The sequence below is a fragment of the Ochotona princeps genome, chromosome 1 (genome assembly GCF_030435755.1).
Source record: "Ochotona princeps isolate mOchPri1 chromosome 1, mOchPri1.hap1, whole genome shotgun sequence".
Lineage (NCBI taxonomy): Eukaryota > Metazoa > Chordata > Mammalia > Lagomorpha > Ochotonidae > Ochotona > Ochotona princeps.
The window spans coordinates 53,985,781-53,998,878 of NC_080832.1; the positions used below are offsets into that span (position 1 = coordinate 53,985,781).

The 13,098-nt window shown below is 40.5% G+C and overlaps 1 protein-coding gene across 2 annotated transcripts in view; it reads left to right on the forward strand.

The window, feature by feature from the left end:
- The window catches only part of SEC63 (SEC63 homolog, protein translocation regulator), a 78,724-nt gene that overhangs the window by 38,463 nt on the left and 27,163 nt on the right, over positions 1-13,098 (forward strand). For both annotated transcript variants that reach the window (XM_058660087.1, XM_004580342.4), the window contains exons 3-8: positions 555-669; positions 6,074-6,186; positions 8,247-8,308; positions 9,582-9,640; positions 10,851-10,901; positions 12,877-12,985. In XM_058660087.1, the coding sequence (XP_058516070.1) occupies positions 555-669; positions 6,074-6,186; positions 8,247-8,308; positions 9,582-9,640; positions 10,851-10,901; positions 12,877-12,985 (509 nt within the window). The remainder of the gene's footprint in view (positions 1-554; positions 670-6,073; positions 6,187-8,246; positions 8,309-9,581; positions 9,641-10,850; positions 10,902-12,876; positions 12,986-13,098) is intronic.

Consider the following 13,098-nt stretch of genomic DNA (forward strand, 5'->3'; position numbering starts at 1 on the left):
TATATTTTGCTATGATTTAATGAATCCAATAAGTCATCCAGCTGAATTAACATATGTCCTTAAAATTCTGTGAAGAGTAACAGAAAATCTATTACATGCAAAGCATTGTGCTAAATTCTTGAGAACTGGGAGAAAGATACACTATTCTTGTGATAACAGGTGTTTACAACTGGGTGATTGTGGAATTTGAGTTAGAAGCATAGTGATATAGAATTGCTTTAGATTGTGTTTTGTCTTGATTAAAGGTAGCTTAAAATGATTATTTATATGAAAGGCAGAGTTATGGAGAAAGAGAGCTCTTCTATCTGCTTGTTCATGATTCACAGGATCAAAATTACCAGGACTGTGCCAGGTTGTAGTCAGGAGCCATGAGCGTCTCCAATCCTGCACCTGTGCCTTCCTCCACTGAGTGCCCAAGTGCAGTGGCAGAGAACTGGATTGGAAGTGGGCGGTACGGATGGGCTCAGTGCCACAGCGAAGGCACCGTGTCTTTAGACTCTTAAAGCAAAGCCATTCAGATGTGTTTACTTACGCTTCACTTTTTTTCTAAACAGGAAAATAGTTCTGCTTGCAGGATGGGCATTGTTCTTATTCCTTGCATACAAAGTTTCCAAGACAGACCGAGAATATCAAGAATACAATCCTTACGAAGTATTAAATTTGGATCCTGTGAGTATTTCTGCATAGTGCACATCATCAGTTTAATAAGCCTGTATCCTGAAAGTTATGATTGAGTTTTGCCTCATTTGTTTTTTTTATACATTTTATTATTATTCTTATTATTTTATAGTACAGTTTCATATTCCCTTATCTCCTCCCCAGTTCCCTCCCCCCCCAGTTCCTCTATATCATTACTAACATATAGTTCTTCATACTCAGTCATATGTCCATCATTGTGGGCCTGGACAATGGCAGAGAGTCCAGAATCCTATTGTCAAGATACAGTAAACAGTTTCATTGTAAGTCCATTTTTGTCTGGAAGCAGAAATGCATACCACACTACATCCTCACATCTGAATGTTAGTCTCCGTTTCACAGCTACTGTACATCCCCTTAAATGAAAAGTCATGTTTCAAAATCAACAATAGAAAGAAAAGAGGAAATTTACAATGCCATGAAGTTAAATGACATGTTACTAGATATTACAGTCTCCATTACACAACTACTGTACATCCCCTTAAATGAAAAGTCATGATACAAAATCAACAAATAGAAATTTACAATGCCTGAAGTGAAATGACATGTTACTAGATATGACAGTCTCCATTACACAGCTACTACACATCCCCTTAAATGAAGAGCCACAAAACAAAATCAACATCTGGGAGAAAAAAGAAATTAACAACACCAAGAAGTTAAATAACATGCTATTAAATGACTAATGTGTAGCTGAAGAAATGAAAATCAAGAACCTTCTTGAAGAAAATGATGCTACCGTATGATATACGAGTCATTGAATGATTTAATCAGAAGGAAGTGTTTTGAAGAGATGAAACTAACAGAGAATAACAAAACCCATGTGATATAGTTTCCGCTAATCTTTGTTGAAGTTTGTCTCCTCCAGACAATAAGCAGATGGGTTTTGTTTTTTAATCAAGTGTACTACTCTATGATGTTTGATTAAGTTTAAGCCATTTACATTCAGAGTTTAATATACATGGGTGTTACATTGGTCCTGTCATTTTAGCAATGGGTTGTTCATTGGTTTAGTCTTCTGTTGTCATTTTACTGGGATGTTCTTCCCATTTGCCTTTGGTTTTGGTAGGTGCTATTCCTCTTCTCTGCCAAGAGAACATCTTGAAGTATCCTTTGTAGGGCAGGTTTGGAAGAGGCAAATTCTTTTAGCTTTTCTTTGCTGTGGAAGAATTTTATTTCACTTTCAAAGACAAAAGAAAGCTTTGCTGGATATGTTATCCTAGGCCGACAATTTTTTTCTTTTAGAATCTGGAATATGTCACTCCATTCTCTTCTTGCCTGTAGAGTTTCCTGTGAGAGATCTCCTGTAAGCTTAATTGGCATTCCTTTATATGTCAATTGATTTTTTTCACGTGCACATTTAAGGATCTTTTCCTTACGTTCAATTGAAGAGAGCTTGATGATCATATGTCGTGGTGAAGATCGCTTTTGGTCAAGCCTGTTGGGAGTTCTGTGCCCCTCCTGGAACTTGTTTCCCAATTCTTCCTCTAGATTAGGGAAATTTTCCCTTATTATTTCATTAAATACATTTGCAAACTCAGCTTCTCTTTCTGCACCTTCTGGGACTCCCATAACTCTTAGATTTGGCCTCTTAATAGTGTCTTTCAATTCTTGAATACTTTTTTTGGCCTGATCCAGCTCTGCTTACAGCTTTTTGTTTGCTTCCCCCTGGTGACAGGAAATACCTTCCACTTCTGAGATTCTTTCTTCTGCTTGCTTCATTCTATTTTGGAGACTCTCCACTGTACTCTTAATTTGCTCTACTGTGTTTTTAATTTCTGATATACCAGCCTTGATTTGCTTTATTGCTTCCTTAAATTCTTTGAACTCTTGCATAAGCTTCTCTTTGTTGATCAGAATCTTTAAAATGAGTCTTATGGATTCTGTGTGCCCCATTTTCTCGATGTCTTCCTTAGTTAACTCTGAGATTGGCATAGGGTTTTGCTCCCTTGCAGGAGAGTTTTCGGCAATATTCATTGTGCCTTTGTCTCTTCTTTTATTCTTGATCATTGTACTTCTGCTTAGCAGAGTCTTCTCCTTGGGGTAGGTTTCTAAGCTGTGTCACCCAGGGGGCTACAATGCGATTTTACTTATTGCGGTTGGTACACAACTTTTCTTGCCGCCACTTGTGCCACAACCTCCAGCAAGTTCCAGGTCTGGGTTCTTTTGTCAGATTTCCACCCTGGTGTCCACAGCCCCAGCTCTTGGCTCACCACTCACCACCTCCTGTGATACCGTGGCGAGGCTGCATTGTTGTCTCTGCAACGTTTCTCCCACTTCCGGTTGGAGCAGGTCCCAGGATTAGAGAGACACCAGGTGTCCTATATAATTAGGTTGTTGGTGGCGCTGATCTTGTCGGAACCTGTTGGACATTAGGTCTGGGTGCCACACGGACCTATTTTGACCCGTACGATGACACAGTCAGTATTATTTTCCTGTGGGACCAGTGCAATCTCGGACCTCAGCAAGTTCTCACGAGATCAGCACATGCGCAGTTCACTGTTGTCCCCTGCAGTCCCAAAGCTATTGCCACAGTGCCCCAAATGGCGCCTAATATACAACCACTACAGTTCTTGATCTGCTGGCCGTCAGATCCGAGGGCTATCCAGACCTGCCCTGGATGGAACCTGTAGAATGCCACGTCGTTGCAGTTCACTGAGACAGAAATGAGTTCACTCCCAGCTCAGCGCATGCTCAGTCCTTTCCCTTGCTCTTTCCTCCTTATGCAAAATGACACCCAATTCAGCTCTAGGGGGCTGACTGGGCTATGAAATCCACCCTGTTATCTCACTGCCCGTCTGAGATCTGCTGCTCTGTCTCTGCTCCTGGTCAAATCAAACGGACCAGCAAGATGGACAGTTCTTTGTCTGGGTTCACCTCCCGAGCTCCCAGTGAAAGTCCCTTCCCACCTGGTTGCTGGTGGAGTTCTGGCTGCTGGTGGAGTTCAGATCGCCGTGCTGGAGCATCAGTCACTGCAACACCACACCATTGTGTCTGCTGCTTTCCTGTGTCTGTCAGTCTCCAGGTACCCCTCTGCTGTTGTTCTGTCCCTTCCTGTTTCCTGAAATATGTCCTCTCTGCTTCATCCTGATTAAATGTTTTTCCATCCGCATAAACGTGTCCTTACCCTATTCCTCCATCTTGATTCTCCCGAGTTTTGCCTCATTTGGTCAGTTAGATTTGTTTATTAAAGTAAGACAATTAATTACCACTTCTGATGTGTGTATCTTTTTAAGCTATCATTAATGATTGCTGTATTCAGGATTGGTTTGCATTTGCTAAAATTTAAGAATATTTGAAGATGAAATGAGAACTTACTGTGCATGATTTTCAAAGGCATCTGTAAGTTTCATTTAATGTAAAATTATAAAGCTGGATGATTTATGTTAATTGAATCATAAAAATCTTTTTTTTTAGAGACTATTTTGAAAGGCATAATTATACAGAGAGATGGAGAGAGAGGTCTTCTTTCTGCTGGTTCGCTTCCCAATGATTGCAGGAGCTGGATCTGGCTGGCACCAAAGCCAAGAGCTTCTTCTGGTCTCCTGCATAGGTGCAGCGGGCCAAGGACATGGGCCATCCTCTGCTGCCTGTCCAGGCCATAAGCAGTGGAGCAGCTGGGTCAGAAACCAGTCTCCATAAGGGATGCCAGCGCCGCAGATGGGGAGGCTTACTTAGCTTGTACAGGGGTCCCAGAGTGACACCAATCTTACAACATTGTTTTAATTAGGCAGTTAGGTTAAGTCCGTTATATAGTCTTGTAAAGAACAATTACTGTTGTTGCAGAAGTTCAGAGTAACCTTGGGTAGCCCCCTTGAATGATCTCCTGATTGAGCTTGATTGATAAGTCCTAAAAGAAATTTAATCTTTTTAGTGTTTTGGAGGGAGTATCAGAACTGAAATTAATAGAAGATCATCTAGCTTTGATTTTTAAAAAAACATATAGATTACACTTTTTAAACAAGCCCAGTTTGCTCTGCCACAGTGTCAGCCCCCTGACCCTTTTTCAGATAGAAAAAAATGAGACTTCTTACTAAGCTGAATCTCCTACTATTTCCAGTTTTTTGCCCTTACTCAGCAGATGCCTGGAAGGAGTGTATCAATCATGTAGCAGTCTGCCATACAAAACAAAAGTTTACATAGCATGCGTTTCCCTTTTATGATGACTATGATTACCTGGACAGATTTTACAGCATTGCAAGGTTTGGGGGTAACAAACTAATTCTTTTTTTTTTTAAGATTTGTTTATTTTGTTGGGAAGGCAGATATACAGATAGGAGGAAAGACAGAGAGGAAGATCTTCCGTCCGATGATTTACTCCCCAAGTGGCCACAACGGCTGGTGCTGCGTCGATCCGAAGCCAGGAGCCAGGAACTTCTTTCCGGGTCTCCCACGTGGGTACAGGGTCCCTAGGCTTTGGGCCATCCTCGACTGTTCTCCCAGGCCACAAGGAGGGAGCTGGATGGGAATTGGAGCTGCCGGGATTAGAACTGGTGCTTATATGGGATCCCAAGCGTGTTCAAGGCGAGGAACTTAACCATTACGCTATCGCGCTGGGCCCAACAGACTAATTCTTAGTAGACACTGATGTTAATTAGGGCATGGGCCAGCTTAGTAAATGTGTACTTAATATGGCAGTATGTTGGCAGATGAGGCTACCTGCTGTCCCCCAGATTGTAAAGGAAGTTGTCACTCTAAGGCTTCTTGGAGCCAGTCTGAATTTGGTGTGACACTATTTTGACAGATTAAAACTCCAGCATTCCTTTAGTTATTATTTCCTTGTGCTGTCTCACTCATATCATTGGTGCCTAGTGTACTGCATGACTCCCAGCAGGAGCTCAGTGAAATAAAGACTGCACAAACTAATACTACCATTTATTTAAAAAAAAAAAAGTTACTGGCCCCGGGTGTCAGTCTTGCGGCCAAAGTCCTCCCCTTGAACGTGCCAGGATCCCATTGGGCACCAGTTTATGTCCCAGTGGCCCTGCTTCCCATCCAGCTCCCTGCTTGTGTGCTGGGAAAGCAGTTGAGGACGGCCCAAAGCCTTGGGACCCTAAATCCGCTTGGGAGTCCCAGAAGAGGCCCTGGGCTCCTGAGTCCAGAGTGGACCAGCTCTGGCTGTTCAGCCAATTGGGGAGTGAATCATCAGACGGAAAATCTTCCTCTCTGTCTCTCCTCTTCTCTGTATATCTGGCTTTCTGATAAAAGTTTAAAAAATGACAAATTTTTAACAAGAATTAGGAAAGGAAGTACATGAAATAAAGCTTCATTTTCTTTTTCAGTAATTGAATGATTCACGTTTAAAGTTAAGAAGTAGATGGATTACTTCTTTACAGCATTGTGATTATTTTTACTAATACAAAACTTTTCCTTGCAGGGAGCAACAGTAGCAGAAATTAAGAAACAGTACCGTTTGCTATCGCTTAAATATCATCCAGATAAAGGAGGTGATGAGGTTATGTTCATGAGGATAGCAAAAGCTTATGCAGCGTAAGTACCAAAGGACCTGTTATACGTTTGTAAGAGGGGTAATGATAATTTTTTATTTCTTAATAAGATAGTAGTTAAAATAGATGTTGTATTAATTTATTAAATGCTTACCTCATCTGATTACTCTGTTTTTTTTTTTTTAATGGAACTGTTTACCTCTAAACTAGTAATACAGTTAAACCTTTAAGTAACAAAGTTGGATTAAAATAGTGCTTTTGCCATGTGGACTTAGTTAAATTAGAGAAGAAGTGATAAGTTAAAAGAACTGTATCCTCAGTATTTGGATTAGAATTTAGCATATGCCCTCCAATTTTCATTTCAGTGTGTTTTGCTTTTATTTTTTCATGAAATCTGTTTCTCTTGTTTTGCTAGTATAACTTATCTCATTTGACTACTTATGGAAAAGTTCAATTTTTTTACTACTTGTAAGTGCTTCAGTTCTAGTGTCTTTATTTTTCAAATTTCATCATAATAGATTATTCCTGGTTATTGTTTTTTAATTACTATGCATGTTGTGATCTGCAGTTCTAAAATCTGCATTTTTAATGCCTAGAGAATTTTTCTATAAAGATATTTTAGGAACTTACAAATAGTATTTTCTTTGGCAGCCTAGAGAGATGTAGTGTTAATGTCAGGATCCATGCCACATTTATACATGCAGTATGTGTACAGGTACATAGGTATATTTGTGCATAGTTTTATGGAGACAAAATAGAGTGTAAATATATAAAGCTAGAAGCAGTACTGTTGGATGTCAGTATTACAATAGATTACACTAGATTAGCTGGATTCTTCAGGAAGGGACTTGATATATCTTCACTCATGGTTGCATTGAAGAGTAAAATGTATGAAGACTTGAGGTAATGTATGAAGACTGTGAGCTAATTTAAAAAACACAAATTATACAAGACCAGTAGATTTAATAGCGAACTGTGAAAGTGGCATGTGGATATGTATTTTAAGATTTTTAAAAATTAAAAATAATTAATTAAAATTTTTTGATTAATTTTTTAAAAAATTAAAAAAAAATTTGAAAAGCATCTGCTGACTCACTTCCCAAATGGCTGAAACTACTAGGGTGAGGCCAGAGCCAAGCCGGGAGCCATGAGCTCTCTCTGGGTCTCCACGTGGATGCAGGGTCCAATAGGTTTGGGCTGTGCTTTACTGCTTTCCCAGGCCGCAAGCAAGGAACTGAATGGGATGTGGAGCATCTGGGACATGAAGCGACACCTGTATGGGATTCTAGTGCTTGAAGATGGAAGATTAGCCAGTTGAGCCACTGTGCCAGGACAGCTGCTCTTACTTGCTGCCCTACAGTGCTGGCCCCAACCAGCAATGGAATTTATTGTCTTTTAGCATGCTGCCAATGTTTTATGGGGAGCTGCTGTTATATACTAGTCATTCCCAAAGTGGCCACAACAGCTGAGGCTAGACTAGGCTGAAACCAGGAGGCTGGCATTCCATCTGGGTCTCCCACTTGGCTGCAGGGACCCCACGCTTGGGCTGTCTTCTGCTTCCCGAAGCCATTGGCAGGGAACTGAATTCGAAGTGGAATTGCCAGCCATGTTTTGAACTGGTAACTATGTGGGATGCTGGTGTTGTAGGCAGCCATTTAGCTTGTTACACCACAACAGTAGCCTCTAATTTATGTGTGTTTGTAGTGTTATTAAACTTATCTACTGAAGGAATTTTGGAAAGTGCATGAGTATTGAAGTTTTAGAAAGTACATTGAGTATTGATAAAAAAAAAAAAGTCACCTATAAATGCTTTACCCTCTTAGAAAATGTGGTGGCCTGTAAATTTTTATCTGGTTTGAACTGGTTAGACTTGAGCACTCATAGGCCCACCAGGAATTTGTATCAAGGCCTATGGGTAGGGCTTTCTGCTGATACACTGTGAGGTATTCCTGTCCCCTTTTCTCTGATTTTAGAGAGACCTCTGTTCATTCCATGGACTAATACCTTCTAAGAAATGTGTTGGCTCATGAATTGAGTTTGTCATTGTGAATACCTGCTTTCGGATACAGCTGTCTAATTTTGTAACTGTTCTTTTAATGCTAGTTTAACAGATGAAGAGTCCCGCAAAAATTGGGAAGAATTTGGAAATCCAGATGGGCCACAAGGTGTGGTAAATGATGGTCTTAAAATATTATTGCCATGGTGTATATTATGGAAATTTTAACTGTATTGAAAAGTTTGATCTAATTAATGAACAGGCATGTTACAGCCAAAAGGCGTTGAACAGATTCATTCATTGATGTTCATTTAATTTTAACTTTACTTTTCTTTCTGAAGACTAAATTGAAAATAAAACTTTGGAGAGAATAGTAATCAGTATATGTAATCATTTCAAGTTAGTTGATAAAGTTTTTTTTTAACATTCGTTTTATTTTTATTTGAAGGGCAGAGTTACAGAGAGGGTCTTCTGTCTGCTAGCTCACTTCTCAAATGGCCACAATAGCTGGAGCTGATCTGATCTGAAGCCAGCTTTCTTTGGGTCTCCCATGTGGGCAACTACTTGAGCCATCCTCCACTATTTTCCCATTCCATAAGCAGGGAGCTGGATTGGAAATGGAGCTGCTGGAACTCAAACTGGTACCTGTGTGGAATGCTGGTGCTGCAGGTGGAGGATTAACTGGTCGATCCACCACACCAGCCCTGAAAATGTTTTTCTTTACTGACTTAAATTTTCTCATATATGTGGTACATAGATGAACTCTTGATCGATAAAGAACAGCTTGTTTTTAGGGAAGAAGCCTTTGTGTACAAAGTTTTATTGCTTAAAAAACTTGAAACTTATGATATAAAGCACATCTCTTTTTTTTTTGTAACGAGGACCAACTTAATTTTTCTCAACTTTTGTTTATTTTTGAGAGGAAGTCCCCCCTCCCCCAGGCTCACAGTCTTTATTGGGGTGGGGTAGCAGGGTCTTGGTCGGCGGTGGCGGTGGGAGCCATGGCGGGTGCTGGTGCTTCCTTCTTGAGCCGACGCTTCTCCTAGAGGGGCTTGGCTGCTGCTTCTCCAGGTCCTGCGGCAACTCCTGGAAGCAGGCGCTCTTGGGCCTCGTTCTGCAGCCACGCCCTCCTCTCCTAGTGGGTCTGCACCTTCTCCCAGGGCTCCCGCTGCTGCTGCTGCTGCTGCTGCCGCCTCCGGGTGGCATGGCCCCAGCTGCCAGCGTGGGATTGGCGGCGGGTCTTCCAGATCTGGCCACTAGGGCCGCAGCGAACGGCACCCGGTTACCCCGCTAGCCACAGGCAGGGAGCTCCATCCATGCGGGCGCCGCCATCTTAGGGGAGCAGGTGCTGCCCGCGGGGTCCTCCCAGTAAGAAGTTTTGAGATACGCATCTTTAACTGGGAGTAGCTACTATTCAGAAACTGCTGTTTTTCCTGTTTCAGCCACAAGCTTTGGAATTGCCCTGCCAGCTTGGATAGTTGACCAGAAAAATTCAATTTTGGTAAGTGAATTTAAATGTTTATCATGCTTAAGGTTACTTTGAGAGAAATAAAGAGGAGAAAAATAGCTACTAGATTTAAGGTCAAACGAGGGAAAATTTGATAAAGAACACTATACCTGATTGGAAGGGAAAATAATGAAACTGTTCTGTGGAGTTATCTATGTTGTGTCATTGCCAGCAAATTATATGATAATTTTTTAAAGATTGATTTATTTTTAGTGGAAAGGCAGATACACAGAGAGAAAGAGATAACATGGAGAAACATTTTCCATCTACTGGTTCATTCCTTAAGCTACTGCAATGGCCGGAGCTGAGCTGATCCGAGGCCAGGAGCTTCTTCCAGCTCTCCCACAAGGGTACAGGATCCCAAATCTTTAGGCAGTCCTCCACTGCTTTCTCAGGCCACAGGCAGGGAGCTGGATGGGAGGTGGAGCAGTTGTGATTAGAACCGGCGCCCATATGGGATCCCGGGGCATTCAAGGCGAGGACTTCAGGCATTAGGCTACCGTGCTAGGCTCAATAATTTGTTTTTAAAATTTATGTACATTTATGTACTTTTAATTTTTTTATTTTTAAGATTTATTTATTATTTTAAAGATCTATTCATTTTCATTGGAAAGGCAGATTTTACAGAGAGAAGGAGAGACAGAGAGAAAGACCTTCCATCCGCTGATTCATTCTTCAAGTAGCCACAAAAGCCAGAGCTAAGCCACCCTAGAGCCAAGAGTCGGGAGCTTCTTCTGGGTCTCCCCCGCGTGTGCAGGGAACCAAGGATCTGGGCCGTCCTGTACTGCTTTCCTAGGTCACAAGCAGAGAGTGGGTTGGGAAGTGGTGCAGCCAGGTCTTGAAATGGCACTCATATGGAGTACTAATACTGCATGTGGTGGATTAGTGTGTTATGGCACTGCATTGGTCCCATGAAATTTACTATAGTAGATTAGAGTTTCAGCCACAGGTCCAGACTGCACTTAGCTACTAGCAGTGTGACATCAGATAAGCTGTATAGCCTGTATGTATAGCAGGTACTCTGTTTGCAAAAGAGAAGCAGTGATGGTCTCTTCCTTATTGAGTGATAATAGGGCTTGAATGAGATAATATACAAGGAGTGTTTTGATAGTGCTTCTCCCATTGTGTACTTGGGAATCAGTGTTCCTGGGGATTGTTACCGTCTACCTGATTAAGGCCATACTTTTGTCCTCTTCAATTCTAGGTTTTACTTGTGTATGGATTGGCATTTATGGTTATCCTGCCCGTTGTTGTGGTAAGTTCAAACTGGGTTTTTTGTTGTTGTTTTTAAGATTTATTGATTTTTATTGGAAAGAGACAGAGACGTATCTTCCACCCGCTGGTTCTCTCCACAAGTGGCCGCAGTGGCTGGAGTTGAGCCAGTTTGAAGTCAGGAGCAAGGAACAACTTCTGGGTCTTCCATGTGGGTATAGGGTCCCAAGGCTTTGGGCCGTCCTCTACTTCTTTCCCGGGTCTCAAGCAGGAAAGAGAATGGGAAGTAGAGCAGCCGGGATATAGACCAACACCCAGAGGGATCCTGACACATACAAGGCATGAGAACTTAAGCCACTAGGCTACTGTGTTGGGCCCTATTTTTTAAGTCGTATTTTAATCTTCCTATAAAATTTTATTTTTATTAGAATATAAATCTTTTTTAATATATTTTTATTTTGAATTTTGAATTACGTAGTACAGTTTCGTATAGGCTGGGATTCCCCCCCAAACTCCCACCCCCAATTTGATCCTTTGATCCTTGAATTTAAGAATCTTCTGGACAATTTAGGATCTTTTAAAGGTGACTTCACTTGAGTCTGTAAATGTATAACCACTCCCAGTCCAGAACCACACAACTGACATAGTACAGATATATTTAAAGCCTTGAATGAAAGTCTTACTTCATCATCTTTTTGAACCCTATATAATTGGGAGAAATCGTTGAATATATATATACTCAACAAATCTATCTATCTATCTATCTATCTATCTATCTATCTATCTATCTATCTATCTTCAACGATTTCTCCCAATTCGTGCAAACACATTTTAACACAAACCTGCCTCAAAACCGGGAAGCAGCAAGTTTTTCAGATTACCTTCTTTTAGCTGATTTGAGACTTTTCCCCTTCTCAAAAGAAGGCAGATAAGAATCATAAGTGACAGGGTCTCCCTAAGAAGCCGATGAACTTGACTGGACTATAAGATGCTGGACTCTATGTTTAGTATATGCTTGCAAAGAGGGAATCTCAGCTAAACTTGAACTGTGGTTATGCAACAAGGTGGAGGAATACACCAAAGGGGGAGGGTGTGAAGAGGGGTGGGGAGGATTCCAGTACCTATGAAACTATGTCACATAATACGATGTAATTAATGAATAAATTAAAAAAAAAAACAGGAAAAAAGAAGAATCATAAGTGGAGCTGCTGGGATTAGAACGGGCTCCCATAGGGTATCCTGGCACGTTCAAGTTGAGGACTTTAGCCACTAGGCCACCGTGCTGGGCCCTGAACCCTATGTTTTTTTGAGATATCATTGCTGGATTTTGTGTTTCCTCTTTCAGATAATTTTTTATGCATTTTGTATACATTTGTTTTTGTGCTTTGATGTTATTTTAAAATAACTGTTGTTCTTTGTATTTTGCTGCTTATTATGTAGAGGGTACAACATACCAACTAGCCTCATCTTAATAAACAATTGCATAGGTACCCTAGTATGAAAGTCTCATAAAGATTATGTATCATTACTTCAGTGACTTGTAGTTTTTCTGATCCTGCAGTTTTTTGAGTCTCATATTTAGGCTAACAATTGACCTATCTTGCGTTCTTCCATAGGATTGCTGTGTAATAATGCAGTTATTTGAAATCATGTGATTGAAAGTATCATGTCAACTGCAAAATTGTTCATACATTTATCCATTAATTATGTAAGACATGCTAGGTATCTGGAACAAATTTGTTGCTTTATTCTTATTTTATTCTCAGACAGTTTCTACATAAAGGTCACATGTTTTAGTCATAAATATGCAATGACTTAGTTGGTATTTAGGCTGTAGGCAATATAAATATTGGCTAAATAAATCATCTGAAATACGTAACAGACGGTTGTTCAAAAGCTCAGATATTTTTATTGGTTTATGAGAACTTGGAAAAGTTGACCCTTATCATGTTATGTGTCAGACTGCATTTAGCATTATACCTATGCATTGTTTTGTGTTTGATTTTGTTATGTTGTAGGGTTCTTGGTGGTATCGCTCAATTCGTTACAGTGGGGACCAGATTTTAATACGTACAACACAGATTTACACATACTTTGTTTATAAAACTCGAAATATGGACATGAAACGTAAGTGAGCAATTATAACTGTTAGTCACACCACTTTCTGAGTCACTTAAATGGAATGGCTATATATTCCTTGACTATTGATTTCATTTAAGTTTTATAGATAATCAGTTAAT